The sequence below is a fragment of the Limanda limanda genome, chromosome 17 (assembly GCF_963576545.1).
Source record: "Limanda limanda chromosome 17, fLimLim1.1, whole genome shotgun sequence".
NCBI classification, from domain to species: domain Eukaryota; kingdom Metazoa; phylum Chordata; class Actinopteri; order Pleuronectiformes; family Pleuronectidae; genus Limanda; species Limanda limanda.
This window is the reverse complement of record NC_083652.1, coordinates 10490989-10507980: the sequence shown is the minus strand read 5'-3', so window position 1 is coordinate 10507980 and position 16992 is coordinate 10490989. Positions and strand designations below refer to the sequence as shown.

At 39.6% G+C, this 16992-nt stretch overlaps 1 protein-coding gene across 1 annotated transcript; it reads left to right on the top strand.

The window, feature by feature from the left end:
* The first annotated feature begins 1310 nt into the window (after positions 1 to 1310).
* galr2b (galanin receptor 2b) lies at positions 1311 to 7959 on the top strand. The gene is made up of 2 exons (XM_061090708.1): positions 1311 to 1684; positions 7197 to 7959. Exons 1-2 carry the CDS (start codon positions 1311 to 1313, stop codon positions 7957 to 7959), a joined length of 1137 nt encoding a protein of 378 aa, XP_060946691.1.
* Positions 7960 to 16992: the final 9033 nt, after the last annotated feature.

Here is a 16992-nt window from a genome sequence, read left to right as displayed (position 1 = left end):
CTTTGCCACAGATTGATCCAGGATTGAACACTAATGGATTAGATGGGATTTAATCAAGTGTTTGGACACATTGCCTTGTCTCTCTCTGTGTGTGTGTGTGTGTGTGTGTGTGTGTGCGTGTCTGCTGTATGTGTGTGTCTGCTGTATGTGTGTGTGTTATCTATCATCATCACCATCAAGAGCAGCTCTTTACTTTCAAGCCCCAATTTTGCACCACTCACCATTCAGCGAAAGGACGGTTTGACAGATCCCCGAAAAGCCTGTGAGCGCACACTGACGTCATTGGAAACATTTGTCAGTAAAACTGGGATGCGTCAGAAGGTGTAATACAAAAATGGTAACTGGTCAGACCAAGCTCAACGTATAGGCACTCATTAAATGTCCCCGAGCGAAAGCAGAGGTCCGACGGCGAAGATTGGCTTCTGCTCGGGGATTGTGATAAGATGACGGCTCTTAGAAAAAACTATTTCTTGGATTTCAGGCGGACTAGCTGCTGGGAGGGTTAAGTGAGCTCGGCCCATTTACGCGAAAATAATCAGGGTTTATATTTAGAGCCATCAAGTGGCTGTAGTGTTTGAAATCTTCACTTCAAATGTGACTCTCTTTTCCTCTCAGCAAAATATGAATATAGCAGCAACATTCCCAATGTATAGATTCAATTTGACACATCTCCTGCTGTGCAACTTTACTTGTTTTTAAACATGAAAGATATTCCAGGCATGCAGCTGATAAAAGGTCAGCAGCAGATTAACAACAGCTTCTCATTCTTGTGTTATCACCACGGCCAAGGAGGTTATCTTTGTGGGTTTCCATGAAATTCTGGTGCAGATCTAGAACAGGGTGTGGATGGAGGATTTTTTTTTTACTTTCTTTTACATCGTGAGATGAAGCATTTTACTTTCCTTGATTTCTCAGAGAATGATTCATGGATCTAGATGAAAACATATTTAGACATATGTATGGGACTGATATTTATGAGTTTGTGGAATTTGGTGCAGATCTAAATAAAAGTCTGCATCTATTGCATTTAACTGTAGTTTCATAAGGGGGTTGTTGGGCAGAGGTATGCACTGTACTGAGAGACATTCTACTTACTATGTGTGACATGACTCGACTGGGAATTAGAAATCGTGCGCCATCGTCGAGTCCTTTGCCTAATTTGAAAAGTTTGTCAATAAACGTCCCTTCCCTCATCGTCCTGTCGATACAAACCATGCACCCTGATTTCAGGTTTTCACCCTGACAACATCTTAAAGCTCCAGGATAGTGATTTAAATTCTCCCTCTCTTCTCCCGTTTCAGACTAGCAAAATGTCTGATTTTGAGGATTTCAGCAAGCCGGGGGGGCAGGCGAATTCGTCCGAGACCTACCAGCTGAACGCCACCAGCGTGATCGTGTCGGTGGTCTTCTCCCTCATCTTCCTGCTGGGCACCGTCGGCAACAGCCTGGTGCTGGCCGTGCTGCTGCGGAGCGGCCAGGTCGGATACAACACCACCAACCTCTTCATCCTCAACCTGAGCGTGGCCGACTTCTTCTTCATCATCTTCTGCGTCCCTTTCCAAGCCACCATCTACTCCCTGGAGGGATGGGTGTTCGGCTCCTTCATGTGCAAGGTGGTGCACTTCTTCATCAACCTCACCATGTACGCCAGCAGCTTCACGCTCGCCGCCGTCTCTGTTGACAGGTTCGTGACCCAATAACAACCACAGCAACAAATGTGGTAATTTGTCAACTCCACCTAGGAGAAATTTTGACCAATATTATATACAGATTCATAATGAGCCTTGAGAAAATGATCGTGCATATATGTTAGAACAATGGACATAATAGCCAGTGTTGTTTATGTTTGATTTAGACAGACAATGCACACCAATTAGCATGCATACTCAAGTCCAGCATGTAAATTAGAGAGCAGTGGAGATAATGGCCTTTATTGATCGTGCTGTTTTTTTTCATCAGGGCCAAATTTCCCACAAGGCTCTCTGCTCCCCTGCTGCAAGGTTAATACAACAATGGGCTGCAGCCAATCATGACACATATTATAATTATTTCTGTTATTTCAAGGATGAATGGATGAATGGATGGATGGATGGATGGATAGATGGATGGATGGATGGATGGATGGATGGATGGATGGATGGATGGATGGATGGATGGATGGATGGATGGATGGATGGATGGATGGATGGATGGATGGATGGATGGATGGATGGATGATTACCCAGGGACATAATATCTCCAGGAATCATTTACATTTGAGACGGTGGAACATCAGTGTGTTTTTGTTCAATAAGAGACTTTGATTATGATTAGTAATAATAATAATTAATATTATTTACATTATTTAATTATCTCTTTGCAATTAATATTCATGGGAATGGATCACTAAATGCACTTTAATTAATTCCTTCAGAATAATAGCTGGAGCAGCCAGCTTTACTGCATTCGTCTTTGTCTCCTCTTCACCCTCACAATGTTTTTATTTGTATGTATTTCAACCTCTGATACATGGACTTACTTTGCACACAATATTGACTTCTTAAAAAATCTTAATGCATCAGTCGTCCAGGTTTATTCAGAACTGAATTAAGATGCTTAGGGGTGATTATCACTAAAAGGCGCAAATACAGATCTGAGAGATGAGTTCTGAAAGGTGTGTTTGAACCCAGCAGATACATATTGTAAACCTCAATACACTCAAGAAAATTAATGTTGCTCACAATTAGCAAATGATTAAGTCACTTAGTGGAACCCTCTCATTGAACTGCTTTCTTATACAATCTCAATAAAAGCTTTTCAATTCAACTCTACTACGTGCCTCCTAGAGCCGAACATTGGATCTGAAAGCAAAATTTCACAGGAATTAGAATCCACTCTTATTGATCTGCTCTTAGCTCGGTCATCAAATGCAAACAGCGATGCGTTCCTGCATACTCCAATGGTTTAAGTGAGGTTTTCTGAGGAAAGTACACGAAATTAGAGCTGCATGTGTTGCTCTCATCTGAAGATTAAACGAAAAACTTTGGGAACAGCAAGAACAGTAATAGCTCAGAGAGGCACTTTTAATAGAATTATTAAAAGGCCTCACAGAGATGCTGAATCTGTAATTGAATTTCTTATGAGAGAATCATGCATTAATCCTCTGCTGAATTATTTCCTGTGAGCCCTAAGCCGTCATTATATTTGTTGGGCAACATTATCAGCTCGGTCAATATGGACAGAGTCGGAGTGCAGCTGCCCTCTGCAGCAGACGCCCTCTGCTCACTCCGCCTGTGTTTACACTGAGGAATTCAATATGTATTTTAATAAGGGTGCATAGGGGCGTTTCATTGATTTCCTGGAGGCTTACACCCTAATTACTTCTTGCTCAAACTAAACCTTGAAACATGTCCTCGCATTAAATTACCTAAAAGTTTATGATTTATCATATGTTTTCTGTCCCCATAAGGAAGAGAAGTTCCCGTACACACACATGCGGGGACCTTACGTTGACTTACATTTATTTCCTGGAGACTTAACCTCTCTCTAACCTTAAATTTAGTCTACCCCTATAGCAAACTCAAACACACACACACACACAAACACACACACACACAGTCACAAAGTCACAGGTCACCCTAGGGACTCACTACTACATCGACTTACTCTCTTTTCTGAATAATTACCCTCTTCCTAACCCTAAACTTAATCCACCCCTAACACACACACACACACACACACACACACACACACACACACGCACACACACACACAGAAACTCCTTTAATGGCAAATTATATGTTGCGTGTGCTACCCTGAAGCAGTGAGTTTATGTAACAGAGCTCTCCACTTTGAAAATGACTCCATATAAAAACCAGTGAGTGCATGTAACTAATATGTAGCCGCACAAAAGCACACAAGACATAAACTCTGCAGAATTAATCGATGCCTAAAAACAAAGAAAGTGGGTTTTGTGTTGAGGCTCCAGTTACAATATATACTGTATAGAGACGTTTGGGGAAAACTACTAAGAAAATAGGTCTTTTCATTCAACACATGTCCCAGTCTGCTTTCCTACAGACTAATTGGTTTCCGATTCAGCGAAACATAATTAAAAAACTGGATGAGAAACAGAAAGAAAGTGAAACAGATTGTCCATTCACTCATGTTTTCGTGTAAATCTGCAAAGTCCAGTCAAGCGTACAGAGCAATGTCTGAGTGACGCAGTTCCCCAAAGCCGCTGAGCTGCCATGTGTGGCGAGTGGGTTCAAAGTATCTGCCTCTTCTCTTCTTTTTCTCCCTTTGCCTTTTATCTCAAACGCAAAGTCTCTGATCCCATTTCACTGAGCTGTCACTGATCGGAGAGAATATTTGCTCTGCTGGTGGAGAGGTTCCAGCTGAAGTGGTGATATACAGGGAGGACACGGAGTTGCAGCAGCTTAATGCCGCGTTCTGTTTCACCTTCGCAGCTCAGCCTTCAGGATTATGTCACACTCCGAATAACCCGAGTTGATATGATTTGCTGTTATATTTACGTTAGCCAGCTGGCCATTGTTGGCAAAACCAGTTCATAATAGAGCATAATGCAGCATTTCATACATTTAACACCATAGTAACAAGTCCACAGATGGCATTTGAACAGTGCTATGTGTACGACAAATTTAATGACATAAGTGCCAATAAACAGTCAACTACAGCTTTCACTACTGTTGATACACGGAGCGGCCATCTTGGATTGAGAAGTTGGGGGTAGTGAGGTACCCCCGAACTTCGGAGTGAAAATTCCAACTTGAGGGGGCGTTCCAGTTGCATCATCTGACTCGGGGGTCGGTAATTCCAAGTTCAGAGGTTTAACCGAACTCGTAACAAATACCCCCTGCCCATGTGAGCGCATTAGCTGGTAAAGCATCAGTGTTGAAAGCTGTGAATGTGGAAAATGAACAAATCAGCAGGTGTAGATGTTAAAAGCAGACAGAATGGGGCCATGAAAAAACATCAGGTCTCATGAGAGCATGCTGTGTGTGCTGGGATTTGCACCTTTATCCCAAACCTGCTCGGCGACATTTAAAGCAAAGCGCACGGCGGCACAGCCATGTTCGATGCTATTGTCCCGGTTTTACCAAGCATTGCAGGCGAGGGCCGTTCCTATTGAAACGCCTGAAAAAGATCCCCCTCTGTGTATTTTACAGTCAGTTTGATATATTTCCCAAAGGTGGTTTTCATTCAATAATGCCCCCCCCAAAACTGCTGCAGCATGAATGATTAGGATTCAACGCAGGCTCCGGTGTGAGCTGCATGCGCTGCTTGTTACAAAGAGGAGGATGTGGAGGAGGCAGCGTCCTTTTGTACCTGATCCTTTCATACAGTCAAACTGCTGGTGAAACCAAAATCTATTTATTTTACGTTCATTCAATGCTCACTATGTGTGATGTATCAAATGTGCAAGGTGAACCTTTAAATCAACAAAACAACCTGGTTTTCATCTTTAAACCATAATAGGAAATGTGTGCTGGATTTGTAGTGACGATTTAAACTGTATTTTTCACTTTCAACATTTAGACTAAGTTTTATTGAATGAATCTCAATTTAAATAGGCAGACATCATGAAAATTGTTTTAGTTAGTTAAGTTTAGTCAATTAAGAGGCAATAATTATGTAAGCATGTAGCCAATACGACAATCTATGGGGATAGGGACGGTATCATAAGTTTAAAAGTTTATTTAAGTATATTAGGGTCACTTAAAGGGAGAGATTTCAAGAGAAAGAAGTCGGAATATAAGAAGACAGTTGTAATATTTAGAGAAAAAAAGTGTTTATATTACGAGAAAAATATGGTCGTAATTTTAAGTGCAAAGAAGGGAAAAAAAGGCATTATATCATGAACTTTTTTTTATTTTACAAAATAATGTTGAAATATTAAGAGAAGAGGTTGTAATATTACAAAAACAAAGCTGTATAATTAAGGGAATAAACTCCTAGTATGATGACGCTAAAGTCATAATTTGGGCTCCATGTCACGATGGAGGGAAACTATCAGAAGATCAGTCTGTCGTCTGTATTAAAAAAAGGAATGTGGAGCATCTCACTAATATTTTTAGTGCATTAGTAGGTTTCAGCACATCATCACCATAAGTATCAGGACTCAGAAAAATTGTCAAAATTGCCTTTTTTTGTGGCGGAAACGTCTGGTAGTAGTCGACTGCCAGTGACTTGTGTACTACATTATTCTCAAAATCAAAAGGTTTTCTTCAATGTGGCCGTTGTACTGTCTGGTACAATATAAACAAAAGGAAACATACAAATAATTATCACAATATAAACAGGACAAAGGAGGGCACCTGGAGAGATATTGCGATTGCACAGACAATAATATATCAGTGGAAGAATTCCAGAGTTTAAATGAGTCATGGCAGTTGTTTATCAGTATTGTGGTGCTTGGGGTCGACTGGGAGATGAACTGGTGGTAAAGTCTGGCAGCAGCAGGAAGGAGCGACCTGAGAAACCTCTTCTTCACACTCTTCAGGTCAATCAGTCTGCGATGGTGTCCTGCCAGGAGCGGGACTGGTTTCCCATCAGAGTTGATAGCTTAACTCTCACTCTCCTCCCTCCCACCTCCTACGCTTGGTCGATATGATCATCATAAGACCAAGCTGGTCTATAAATCTCTTCCTGTTCGCTGTGGAGATGCTGCTGCCCCAGCAGAGTCATGAAAGGTCCTCAGGAGCGCCCCCTGTACTCCAAAAGATGTCCTCAGGAGATTGAGACTTCACTGGCTTGTCTTGTAAATTCACAGAAAAGCCAATATGAAAACTGATAAAAAATAAAAAAATAAAACAAAAAACTAACGACATCAAACAAATATGTCCTCCCTCAAACACTATGTCTTTTTATTTCCAACTTTATATAAACTTTCACAGCTGAGGCCACAAAGTCAGGAATTGCAATTGATGGAAACCTTAATTGAAGCGGAATTCTGCACCGTATTAAACAATATCACTAGCTAATGGGCAAAATTGTTGTATGCTGTAGCTTTTTTATTCACAATCACATATAAAATAATTATTTATAATTTAATTTAAAGATTTAATCGTGGAATTAGAATAATAACACCCTCTTAGCCTAAAGTAAGCAAACAGCACAGCACTGGCTCAACACATCAGCTATTTACCAGAACGCATGTGGTGGATCTCACCTTTGTTTTATTTTTCCCATTATAGGTATCTGGCCATTCGCTACCCACTCCGCTCCAGAGAACTACGAACCCCTTGTAACGCGGTGGTTGCCATGGTGATCATCTGGGGTCTCTCGCTGGTTTTTGCCGGTCCGTACCTCAGCTACTACGACCTGATCGACTTCGCCAACAGTACCGTTTGCATCCCGGGCTGGGAGGAGCAGAACCGGAAGGTGCTGGACACGTGCACCTTCCTGGTCGGCTACGTCATCCCCGTGCTCATCGTGAGCCTCTCGTACACCCGGACCATCAAGTACCTGTGGACGGCCGTCGACCCTCTGGACGGCATGTCGGAGTCCAAGAGGGCCAAACGCAAAGTCACCAAAATGATCATCATCGTCACCGTGCTCTTCTGCATATGCTGGCTGCCGTACCACGTGGTGATCCTGTGCTACCTCTACGGGGACTTCCCCTTCAATCAGACCACGTACGCCTTCAGGCTTCTCTCTCACTGCATGGCCTACGCCAACTCCTGCGTCAACCCCATCGTGTACGCTCTGGTGTCCAAGCACTTTCGCAAAGGCTTTAAGAAAGTGTTCAGCTGCATCCTCAGCAAAAACGGGAGGAATAAGGTCCACGTGGTGCACGTGGCCAACACCGTGCCCGGGTTTGAGGCGGGCTCCACGGAGGTGTCACACATGCACGAGGAGAACATACGACAGAATGAATGTGAGATGATAAACAGGCCGATCGCGGAGCCAAGAGAGGCCACGGTGACGCTGAATCTGCCCTTTCAGCGGCAGACTTGACGAGTGATTCATCTTCACTTAGGCCTACAGGCTCAGCACAGATTGCCTTTTGTAGAACAAAAACATTGTAGCTAAGATTTTAACAGAAATGTGTAAAATTCACAATATTCGAATGTCTGGTGGCAAACAGGGGTAGAGATAATCAAAGGATTCAGGCACAAACATAGTTTCACACATATTTTCTTTTTTTTAATTCCATGAACAGATCAGACAGAACGTTTTTACCATAGACAATAAAGACAGATGGACAAGTCTGTAAATAAGCATCAAATAATTCAAACCAAACAGAACAGAAACATAAGATCTTGTGATACTTAGAATGACAGAAACTGTGGAAAACGTATTTATTGTATTCTATGAATGTATTCTACTTTGGTCCATGTCCCTTCTGCCAACATGGGCGTGGCGGTGTTTATGATCTCCTGAAGCCAGCCACCAGGGGGCCATCCAGATGATTTGGCTTGGCTTTTGGGCAGCTGTCATGTCGTCCATCTTTCTACACAGTCCATGTGTTTGTTAGAGTGAAAGTTTCTCAATATATCATCCGTCAACCATTTGCCTTAACCATGATTTGCACTCTGGTATTTATTTCATAGAGAATCGACACTTTAACGGCTCTCGTTCAGAGCAACACAAAAAAGTATCTCATACTGTTTTTTAGCTTCACATAGCGAGAAGTTGGTAACTGTGCAGGGAAATCCATCCAATCAGCACCATTCGCTGTTGGTTTGACACTGGCGAGGGTGTGATGCAGGTTTAGAGTCACTGTTCATTCATGCACATTAAGTCAAAAAGCAGGAAGGAAATCCAAGCTTCACCTTGGCTGATGTGTGTGTGTGTGTGTGTGTGGGGGGGGTTGGGGGGGGAGGCAGTCACCTCCACACAGCGCTATCTCCACCAACATGTTCACCTTCATGATCTGCTCAAGTTTTTATGTTTTTGTTTTACATGACTTGAACCTTCTCTGTTACTAAAGTTGTATATTCGTTCTCTTTGGGTGGCGCAGGATTTTCTTAAGTGTTTCTGTTTCGCATCGTGCATGCAGATGCTGCTCGGCCTTGTCCAGATATTACTGGTATCTTTGAATTATGTATGTTTTAACTTATATCTTGTTTACAAACATCGTATTAGATCACATTTTAAATATATTCTAGCATATTTAAAATGTCTGAGTTTGTTATTGATACATTCTGGAGTGAAGAATCGAGTGTCAAAAGTGATGAGATTGGTTAAAAAAAAGAAAAAAGAAACAAGGAAATGTTTATATATTTGATAAATAATATGAATTAAAGGTTATTGGTGGAAGACCCTACATGAGAACTAAAGGATTTCCTTGCTTTACTTGCATTTTGCAATGATTGCATTCATGGCATGTTTCTCTTCAGAGTAAATTATTATATATTTAAATAAACATGTCTATCAATGAGTTCACTGGTGCATATAAGAGTTGTGTATTTTAAAACATGTGTATTTAATGTATTTAAAAGCTGTGAAATGACAATGTTTACACTCTCTCTCTCTCTCTCCAGACGACGGCACATCCGCGGTATCTCTCTCTCTCTCTCTCTCTCTCTGTATATGCTTGTGTCCTACCTCAGAGCTGTAAAAATAAAATAAAACATATTCTCTTTGTCTCATTTTGTTCCGATTGTGTAAGATGCAATTTTCTCCTTTTGCTCAGACTGATTTACCTCCAATATGTTTACTTTGTATCGACGGTATACATAACATATTTCTGTTTGTTCTGTTTCACCATGTAATGTTTTCACATGTTATAGCCTTTAGATTTTAACATGTACAACTATTCAAATAGATATTCATAAAGTAATTATTTGGAACACAATGTTATATGCACTTCAATGACCAAATAAAGTATTTTCCGCTGTGAATTCTTTACATAAATGTAACACTTGAACACAAGGCACATGCATATATATAAGCCATTGACTTCTGATCTATCTATCTTTCTATCTATCTATCTATCTATCTATCTATCTATCTATCTATCTATCTATCTATCTATCTATCTATCTATCTATCTATCTATCTATCTATCTATCTATCTATCTATCTATCTATCTATCTATCTATCTATCTATCTATCTATCTATCTATCTATCTATCTATCTATCTATCTATCTATCTATCTATCTATCTATCTATCTATCTATCTATCTATCTATCTATCTATCTATCTATCTATCTATCTATCTATCTATCTATCTATCTATCTATCTATCTATCTATCTATCTATCTATCTATCTATCTATCTATCTATCTATCTATCTATCTATCTATCTATCTATCTATCTATCTATCTATCTATCTATCTATCTATCTGTCTGTCTACAATATCTCAATGCAAACAAACTCTTGCATATTTATGTAAATTATAGCCTTGTGTTGTTGTGGGTTGTTTTGCTGCAGGAAAAAGACATGCCATTAACATGCATTTGCAGCATAACAGAGCAGATCCCTGAGAGATTACTGCCCTGTACAACATGGCTTCACTTTAACTGAACATGTCTGGCAGAAAGAAACAAAGGCTTCATTTTGTCACAATCACAGTAGAATGATTTTCTGATGTCAATATTTAACCCCAAATTCTGGTGACCACCATCTGTACCATTATGAAGAATCTCTGATGTTTATGTCAGATGTAGCATCCGACATCGGCATATAATCATTAGAAGTCACTATAATGCCCCTGCTAAAATAAACTGGTGTGAACCTCTGGTTGTCAACAGTTACATTAGTGTCAATAAATAAAGCAAAGCTTCTAAATAAAGGAAAAATAAAACATAAACGAATTAACAAACTTAATATCCTGAGTAATAAACTTATATCTAGATATAATATAATAAATAGATATGATAACAGATATAATAAATGTATCTTGAACATATACATTCTTTCCAATATGTAATATAAATTAACATCACATAATAATTATCCTTCTTTGATAATGGCGTCTTTTGGCCATATAGGCACTGGCTGTTAGTAAAAACTGATTCTTATATCAGAACAACATCTGCATTATTAGAGTCAATATTCTGCTGCTTGGGGGGGGGGGGGTTTGTACAGAAACACCCATCTTACACTTTAGCTGACACTGTGTGCTTCTGCAGGTGTGGATAGAGTGTGTGTTAATAAATTATGTGATAACCTTGACAGGTTCTGCGTTGGTGCTCTCCAGTAACCATGGTGAAATTAACCTTAGAGATGGATCAAGGCCCTGAAAGCAGCAGCAGAGTTTCATCAGCTATGCAGGATAACAAATACTGTTAGAAACTGGATTATGAGAACACTTATGTAACTTCTACTTGCTCTGACTAAAGATGGTGTGTGGATCTCCCTTTATGTTCTGCAGTGACGTGGATGTTGTACAGAAACAAACGTATCACAGCTCAGATACGTTAAGAGGGGATCGAGTTGTGAGACCGAATCAAGCTCTTTGGGACTGATTAGAAAACAACTAAACAGCAGGAGGAGAAATAAAAACACGTAGGTTAGTTGTTTTTTGGCTGATTCTTCTCCCAGATGTGACTGAAGAGTAATCGTATTGAGCAGCAGGGATTAGAGACTGAGTCGACCTGAAGAAAGCAATAACCTCAAATAAAGATAAAGCATCGGAGGAAGCAGAAGCTGTCGTCGAGGACGGCTGAAGATGCAGTTACAGCTGTGAACTGCAGGGTTAGAGGATATAAAACAGCCAGTGGTGGAGTTAGAACAGTGTGATGTCGTTGTAGTTTAGTGCAAACACATTTAGGAGCTTCTCATTTCAAAGGCTGAGAGGGTTTTAGAAATATGTTCAGCGGTTTCTTTATTAGGGCCCGAGCACCGAACGCTGGGAGGCCCTATCGAAATTGCGAGGATTTTTACTATTATCATAATTTCCCTTTGGGGGGCTTTTTCAGGGCCTGAACATGCTAAAAAAATCGTGAAACTTTGCAGGAAATGCAAGGCCTACTGATTTTACGTAGCCCAGGTGTATCATGACCAGACAAACAAAGAAGTCTCAACAGGAAGCCCGCCATTTTGCATTAGGGGCCATTTTTCAAATTTTTCAAATTTTTCAAATTTTTACTTTGATTATGAACTTCTCCCAGGGCTTTCGTCAGATCAACTTCAAATTGAGATGAGTGTCATTTAAACAAGATCGAGATGAAAACGAACGCAAAGATACATTTTTGGTCACACCGTGTGACCGTGGCGTGCCGTCAAAGTTTGATTAAACGCCATTAACACACAAGGTTCTGGATCTCTGACATTCAAGGTCCAATCGAGTCCAAGCTAGACATGTAAGAAAAGAGTCCTGGCCTGATGACATCTACACAGAAATTATGACTTAAAATCACAGCGCCCCCTGGTGGAAACAGGAAATGTCTTGTTTTTTGCATGTCTTATACGCATCTATTCCTCCTCATCCACTGACCCATTTCAAACTATATCAAATGGGTCTCAAGACATTGATAATGTAATGTCAATGTTGATCTACATGTGTGTATCAACACCCCCCCCTGAAGATATTCATATGGTTTTAAGGAATGGGCGTGGCAAAATAACTACAATTGATAGCGTGGACCGTAATGAGCAGTTAATAGGCAAGGATCCACATCGCGTTTATCCTTGCCGCAGGATTATATATATATACATATATACAAAAAAATGTTTTCTTTATTTGTATTTAATTTTATTTAATGTTTTTCAATTTAATTTTTTCAATTTCACCATTATTTTGACATCCATATTTCTCAACTTGCTGGCTGCTGACAGCCTGGTCCTTGGAGCTGGCTGGCTGTCATCCTCTTCTTCAAGCCCACTCTGAATTGACAGAAATGTGATCCTCATATTCTGAAAACTCTTCCTCTTCATCCTCTTCATCATCTTCCAAAGCTTCTCTCTCTTCAAAAATCATTTCTGAGGCCGACTGAGATGAGAATCTATTCGCCATCTTGATCGATTGTGTTTAGGAGCCGGGTAAAGCTATTTATTTGTTGTATCCTCTCCCCGCTGTGAGAAAACAGAGAATGGTTCCTGCCAGACGGAGGGTGAAATGTGTGGGAAGGTGGGAGAAGAGAAGAGTGCTGCTTTAAATGTAACAATGTTGCAACCTTGCGTGAGAATAGAAGTTGCAGAAAGCCAGTGGACCCAGACAATACTAATGTAATAGAAATGTGTAGGAGGATGAAAAGTGGGTAGTCATTGAAAATATGTCCTTTCTTATGTTCCTTACAGAAAATGAGCCAAGGCCAATGAGTCTGAGGGTGAAGAAATGATTAGTCACATAATTTTTCTTTCAGCAAACATTGAAAACGAGTCCGACAAACCCAGACACCACACCAAGGGCCAGATTCATTCTTCATGTATCTGTACTTTAGTAGTTTATTTTCATCATTTGAATGGTTACATAGTTTTTTTCATATATACTGTCCCTGCAGCAGCCGAACATGACGATGACAATGATGCTGATGAGGAGGATGATGATGATGATGATGGTGAGGATGACGATTTTGTTGAGGATGAGGATGATGATGATGACCATGATAGTGAGGATGATGGCAATGATGATGATGGGGGTGATGATTATAATAATGATGATAATGATGATGATGATGATGATGACGAGGACGATGAGGACGACCACAATGATGATGGTGACTTAAAGGTGACTCAACTGGTTTGCAGCTAATATGAGATCATCTTTCATTTCATTTCTGTGGAGGTCGCTGGATAAACCTGGTTATTTCATTGCAGATAAACATTTCTCTTACATCCCAGCTGTTGCCTCACGGTCAATAATGTTGAGTGGTGAGGCAGGTCAGCACGCTGCAGAGACCTTAGCAACACACAGAAGCAACAAGCAGCAGCGTGGGTTCATGGTTTGTGTCTGAGAGGGGCACGACACTGACAACGCTGCTGCACAGCTGTGGCCTCTGCACATCTGTACATGGCACCAATACTTTAATGAAGGGCGAGATACTTATCTCAATCATGTTGTTTGTTGAAAGAAAAACAGTTCATTCCACACAGAGGCATTGCTGTTGAGTGATAAGTCATTAGTAACAGCGAGGCTCTGGGTGAGAGTTTGACTGACGTGAACAGCACAGCAGCCGTGCACAGCTTTGTTCGCTCCAACTCACCCAAGCATGAGGCGTTAATTAGCTTGTGTGAGTCGAGGTTTAAAGCAGCATAATAGAAACATCTGCAGGAAAGTGACAATCATCATTTGTTCTCAATCAATATGGAAAGAGCCAGAGGAGGAGAGAGCAGGATTTACAACTGCTCACTTCCTCTCACCCTATAATGGATCAATGCAGGTTATTGTGTTTTGAGAAAATCCATTCACGTGTGTATTAATGTTGATTCAACACACAAATTCACAGCTCAGCTTTTCTTGTTCATCATTCGATGAGCTGAGGATCAATGTGAGATACACTTATGTTAGGATCTAATATTACCAGGAAACTTAGAGTGCCACCTTCAGTCTACAGCACGACACTGCAGTTATCAGCCTCAAAACAATGTCATTGTTTGATTTTAAAATGTCTATGTATTCAATTTAAATTCGTATACCAGATTAAAAGGATAATGTCAACATGTCAGGGTATAGCATTTAAATGATGAAAGTGCTACAGGTCAACACTGAATTTAAAAACATATCAAATTAAACTAGATTTTTACGTTTAAAATATCATATCAGGGTAAATTATTAAATTATAAATGGATGTTATCAGATAAAAAACGATGATTAAAGTAGATAAAAATAAATGATTAAAAAAATAAGATTTTAACACATTTGGGGAATTTTTTTTCTAAAATTTAAAATAGATTTATTTGAGGAAAATATGACTTTACATGTCTTGGTAAGTATTAAACTAAAATAATTGTATTACTTTCTCTAGGTCCTCTTGGTAATATCTTATTTTTACCTATTTATTACTTTTACTGATTGCATAAGTAAAAATCTATTTTTGCTGCTGTAACATGCTAAATTTCTTAATAGGTGAAGAAACAAAGGATTATCTCATCTGACATCACATTTAAAAGGCTCTTGGCGAGCTGGCTTTGCACAGCACCACCGCCACAGGTCGTTTAACCCGTGTTCGGAGGCACTAAAGGAACACGACAGAACTCCAGCGCTGGTTTACTGCATGTATTTATTGTCCAGGTACCAACGGTGACCATGCTAGTTAGTGAACAGAAACAGGTCCAGGGTACTGATTGTGCTAACTGGGCTGCTGGTTGATGGCAATTCACATTGTACATATTTACAAAGAAAACATGTGGAATAGTGACAGTTGAGCAGGTTTGCAAATATAATAACAATAAAAGAAAAGCCCAAAAAATAAAGTAAAATTTAAAAAAAATGAATACAACAATAATAAAGCTAGTCCCTGGCATTTATATCCCCTTCGTGTCTGAAAGTCAAACTGCAGACATCATTAGCATATTAATAAAGGCACTCAGATGTTTATATACATGTCATTGATCTCAAATAAGGGAAGTTTGCTTGTGGGGCTTTCACAGTAAGATTCACTACAGATTTGTCACTACATTTCAAAATAAAACAAAAAACAACAAAAAGGATTTCACTGGATCTGGTACAAAGGCCGACTGGAGGCAAATGCACTAAATATATTAAAGTTATGTTTTAAGTTAGAAATTCAAAATACTGCATCTCAAACAAATGTAAAATAATGATATTCCCCACAGTGGGATTTCTATGCAACAACACTCATCTTTCTTCCTATGATTCCATATAAAGGGGGAAAAAAGACTCTTATTATAATGCAATCCTCACTATGGACTTCAGCAACAAAGATGAAATACAGAATGAAAAATACAAACTGACCTTGAATCTCATGTACCTTTTTCCAGTAACTCTGTGCCATCGCTTTCTGTTTCTTTTTGTTTGCTATTACAGTGCAAAAAAAATGTCACATTTCCATTAAGAGAATAATTGTCTGGGATGTTGTAATAATACCTAGATCTTCGTGTCCTGTGAGCACGAGTCTTCCGAAGGTTCACGTTCATGTCACGATGCACCAAAAATGTCAAAGTCGTACACATCTTGCAAAAAAGAAAGAAAATGCAATAATAGTTTGCTAAGAAGTAATTCTATCAATAAGTGTAATAAGGGTGATTCAGAACTTCTCCTTACATCCGCTTTGTTTTCCTCTTTGGTGTAACGTGATCTTTCAGAAGTAGATCAGAAGTTTGCACTTAACGATTCATTCCTGTCAGGCACAAGATGGAGCTGTGATAAACAAGAGAAGGCTACAGATTAGAAATCAGTTGTGAGCGCAGCCCTTTCTTAGACGACGAGAAGCTGTGATTGAAGGTTAAAGGTGGTGAGACTGGGGGACTGCAGAGGTTTGTGTGTAAAAGCAATGTTTTGTGATCTTCATTGCACACAAATATCGACTTTTCACACAACAGTGACGGCATTCACCGGCATTCTTATTGAAACACTGTGACCTCGGGCCAAGGACGTTGGATGTGACACTCTTTCAGCAATGTTAATTAATTAAAATGTTTGATGTCTACCTGGAAATAATAATAACACATAAGCATCTTCAGAAGAAGGTATCAGATCAATTGGAATTCAACAACAGGCATAATCAGAATAATTATATCAATATAAAGGTCCGATTTCTCATCCACAATCAGGATTAGTCAGCGAAGTTGTTGACCGGTAGAGAATCCCTGCAGACATCAAGCCAAATACAATTTAGCTTGATGAACTGACTTTTTAGGTATAACCTTAAAATAATACATGTCACCATATGACATTTAATTAACAGGATTTTAAATCCGCTAATTATTATTACAGTTGTATGCAGAGCTTTGAACTATTAATGCACTGCAATTTTTTTTACCTAAAAATACAAAGAGCCATTTGCAGGTAGCACAGCTTGCTTTCTTTTCTCAGTTAAGGAATGATCACCCACTGATCTTGCACATGTTCTTAGAAACCTTTAAGTCGCAGATTTGCAATGATCAGTAGAAGTTGAAGGTAAAACTTTCAG

Bases quoted from the DNA above. Each gene is read 5' to 3' on its own strand.
- galr2b (XM_061090708.1), top strand. From the start codon at position 1,311: ATGTCTGATTTTGAGGATTTCAGCAAGCCGGGGGGGCAGGCGAATTCG. The intron at 1,685-7,196 runs GTTCGTGACCCA...TTCCCATTATAG, and splicing joins GCCGCCGTCTCTGTTGACAG to GTATCTGGCCATTCGCTACC.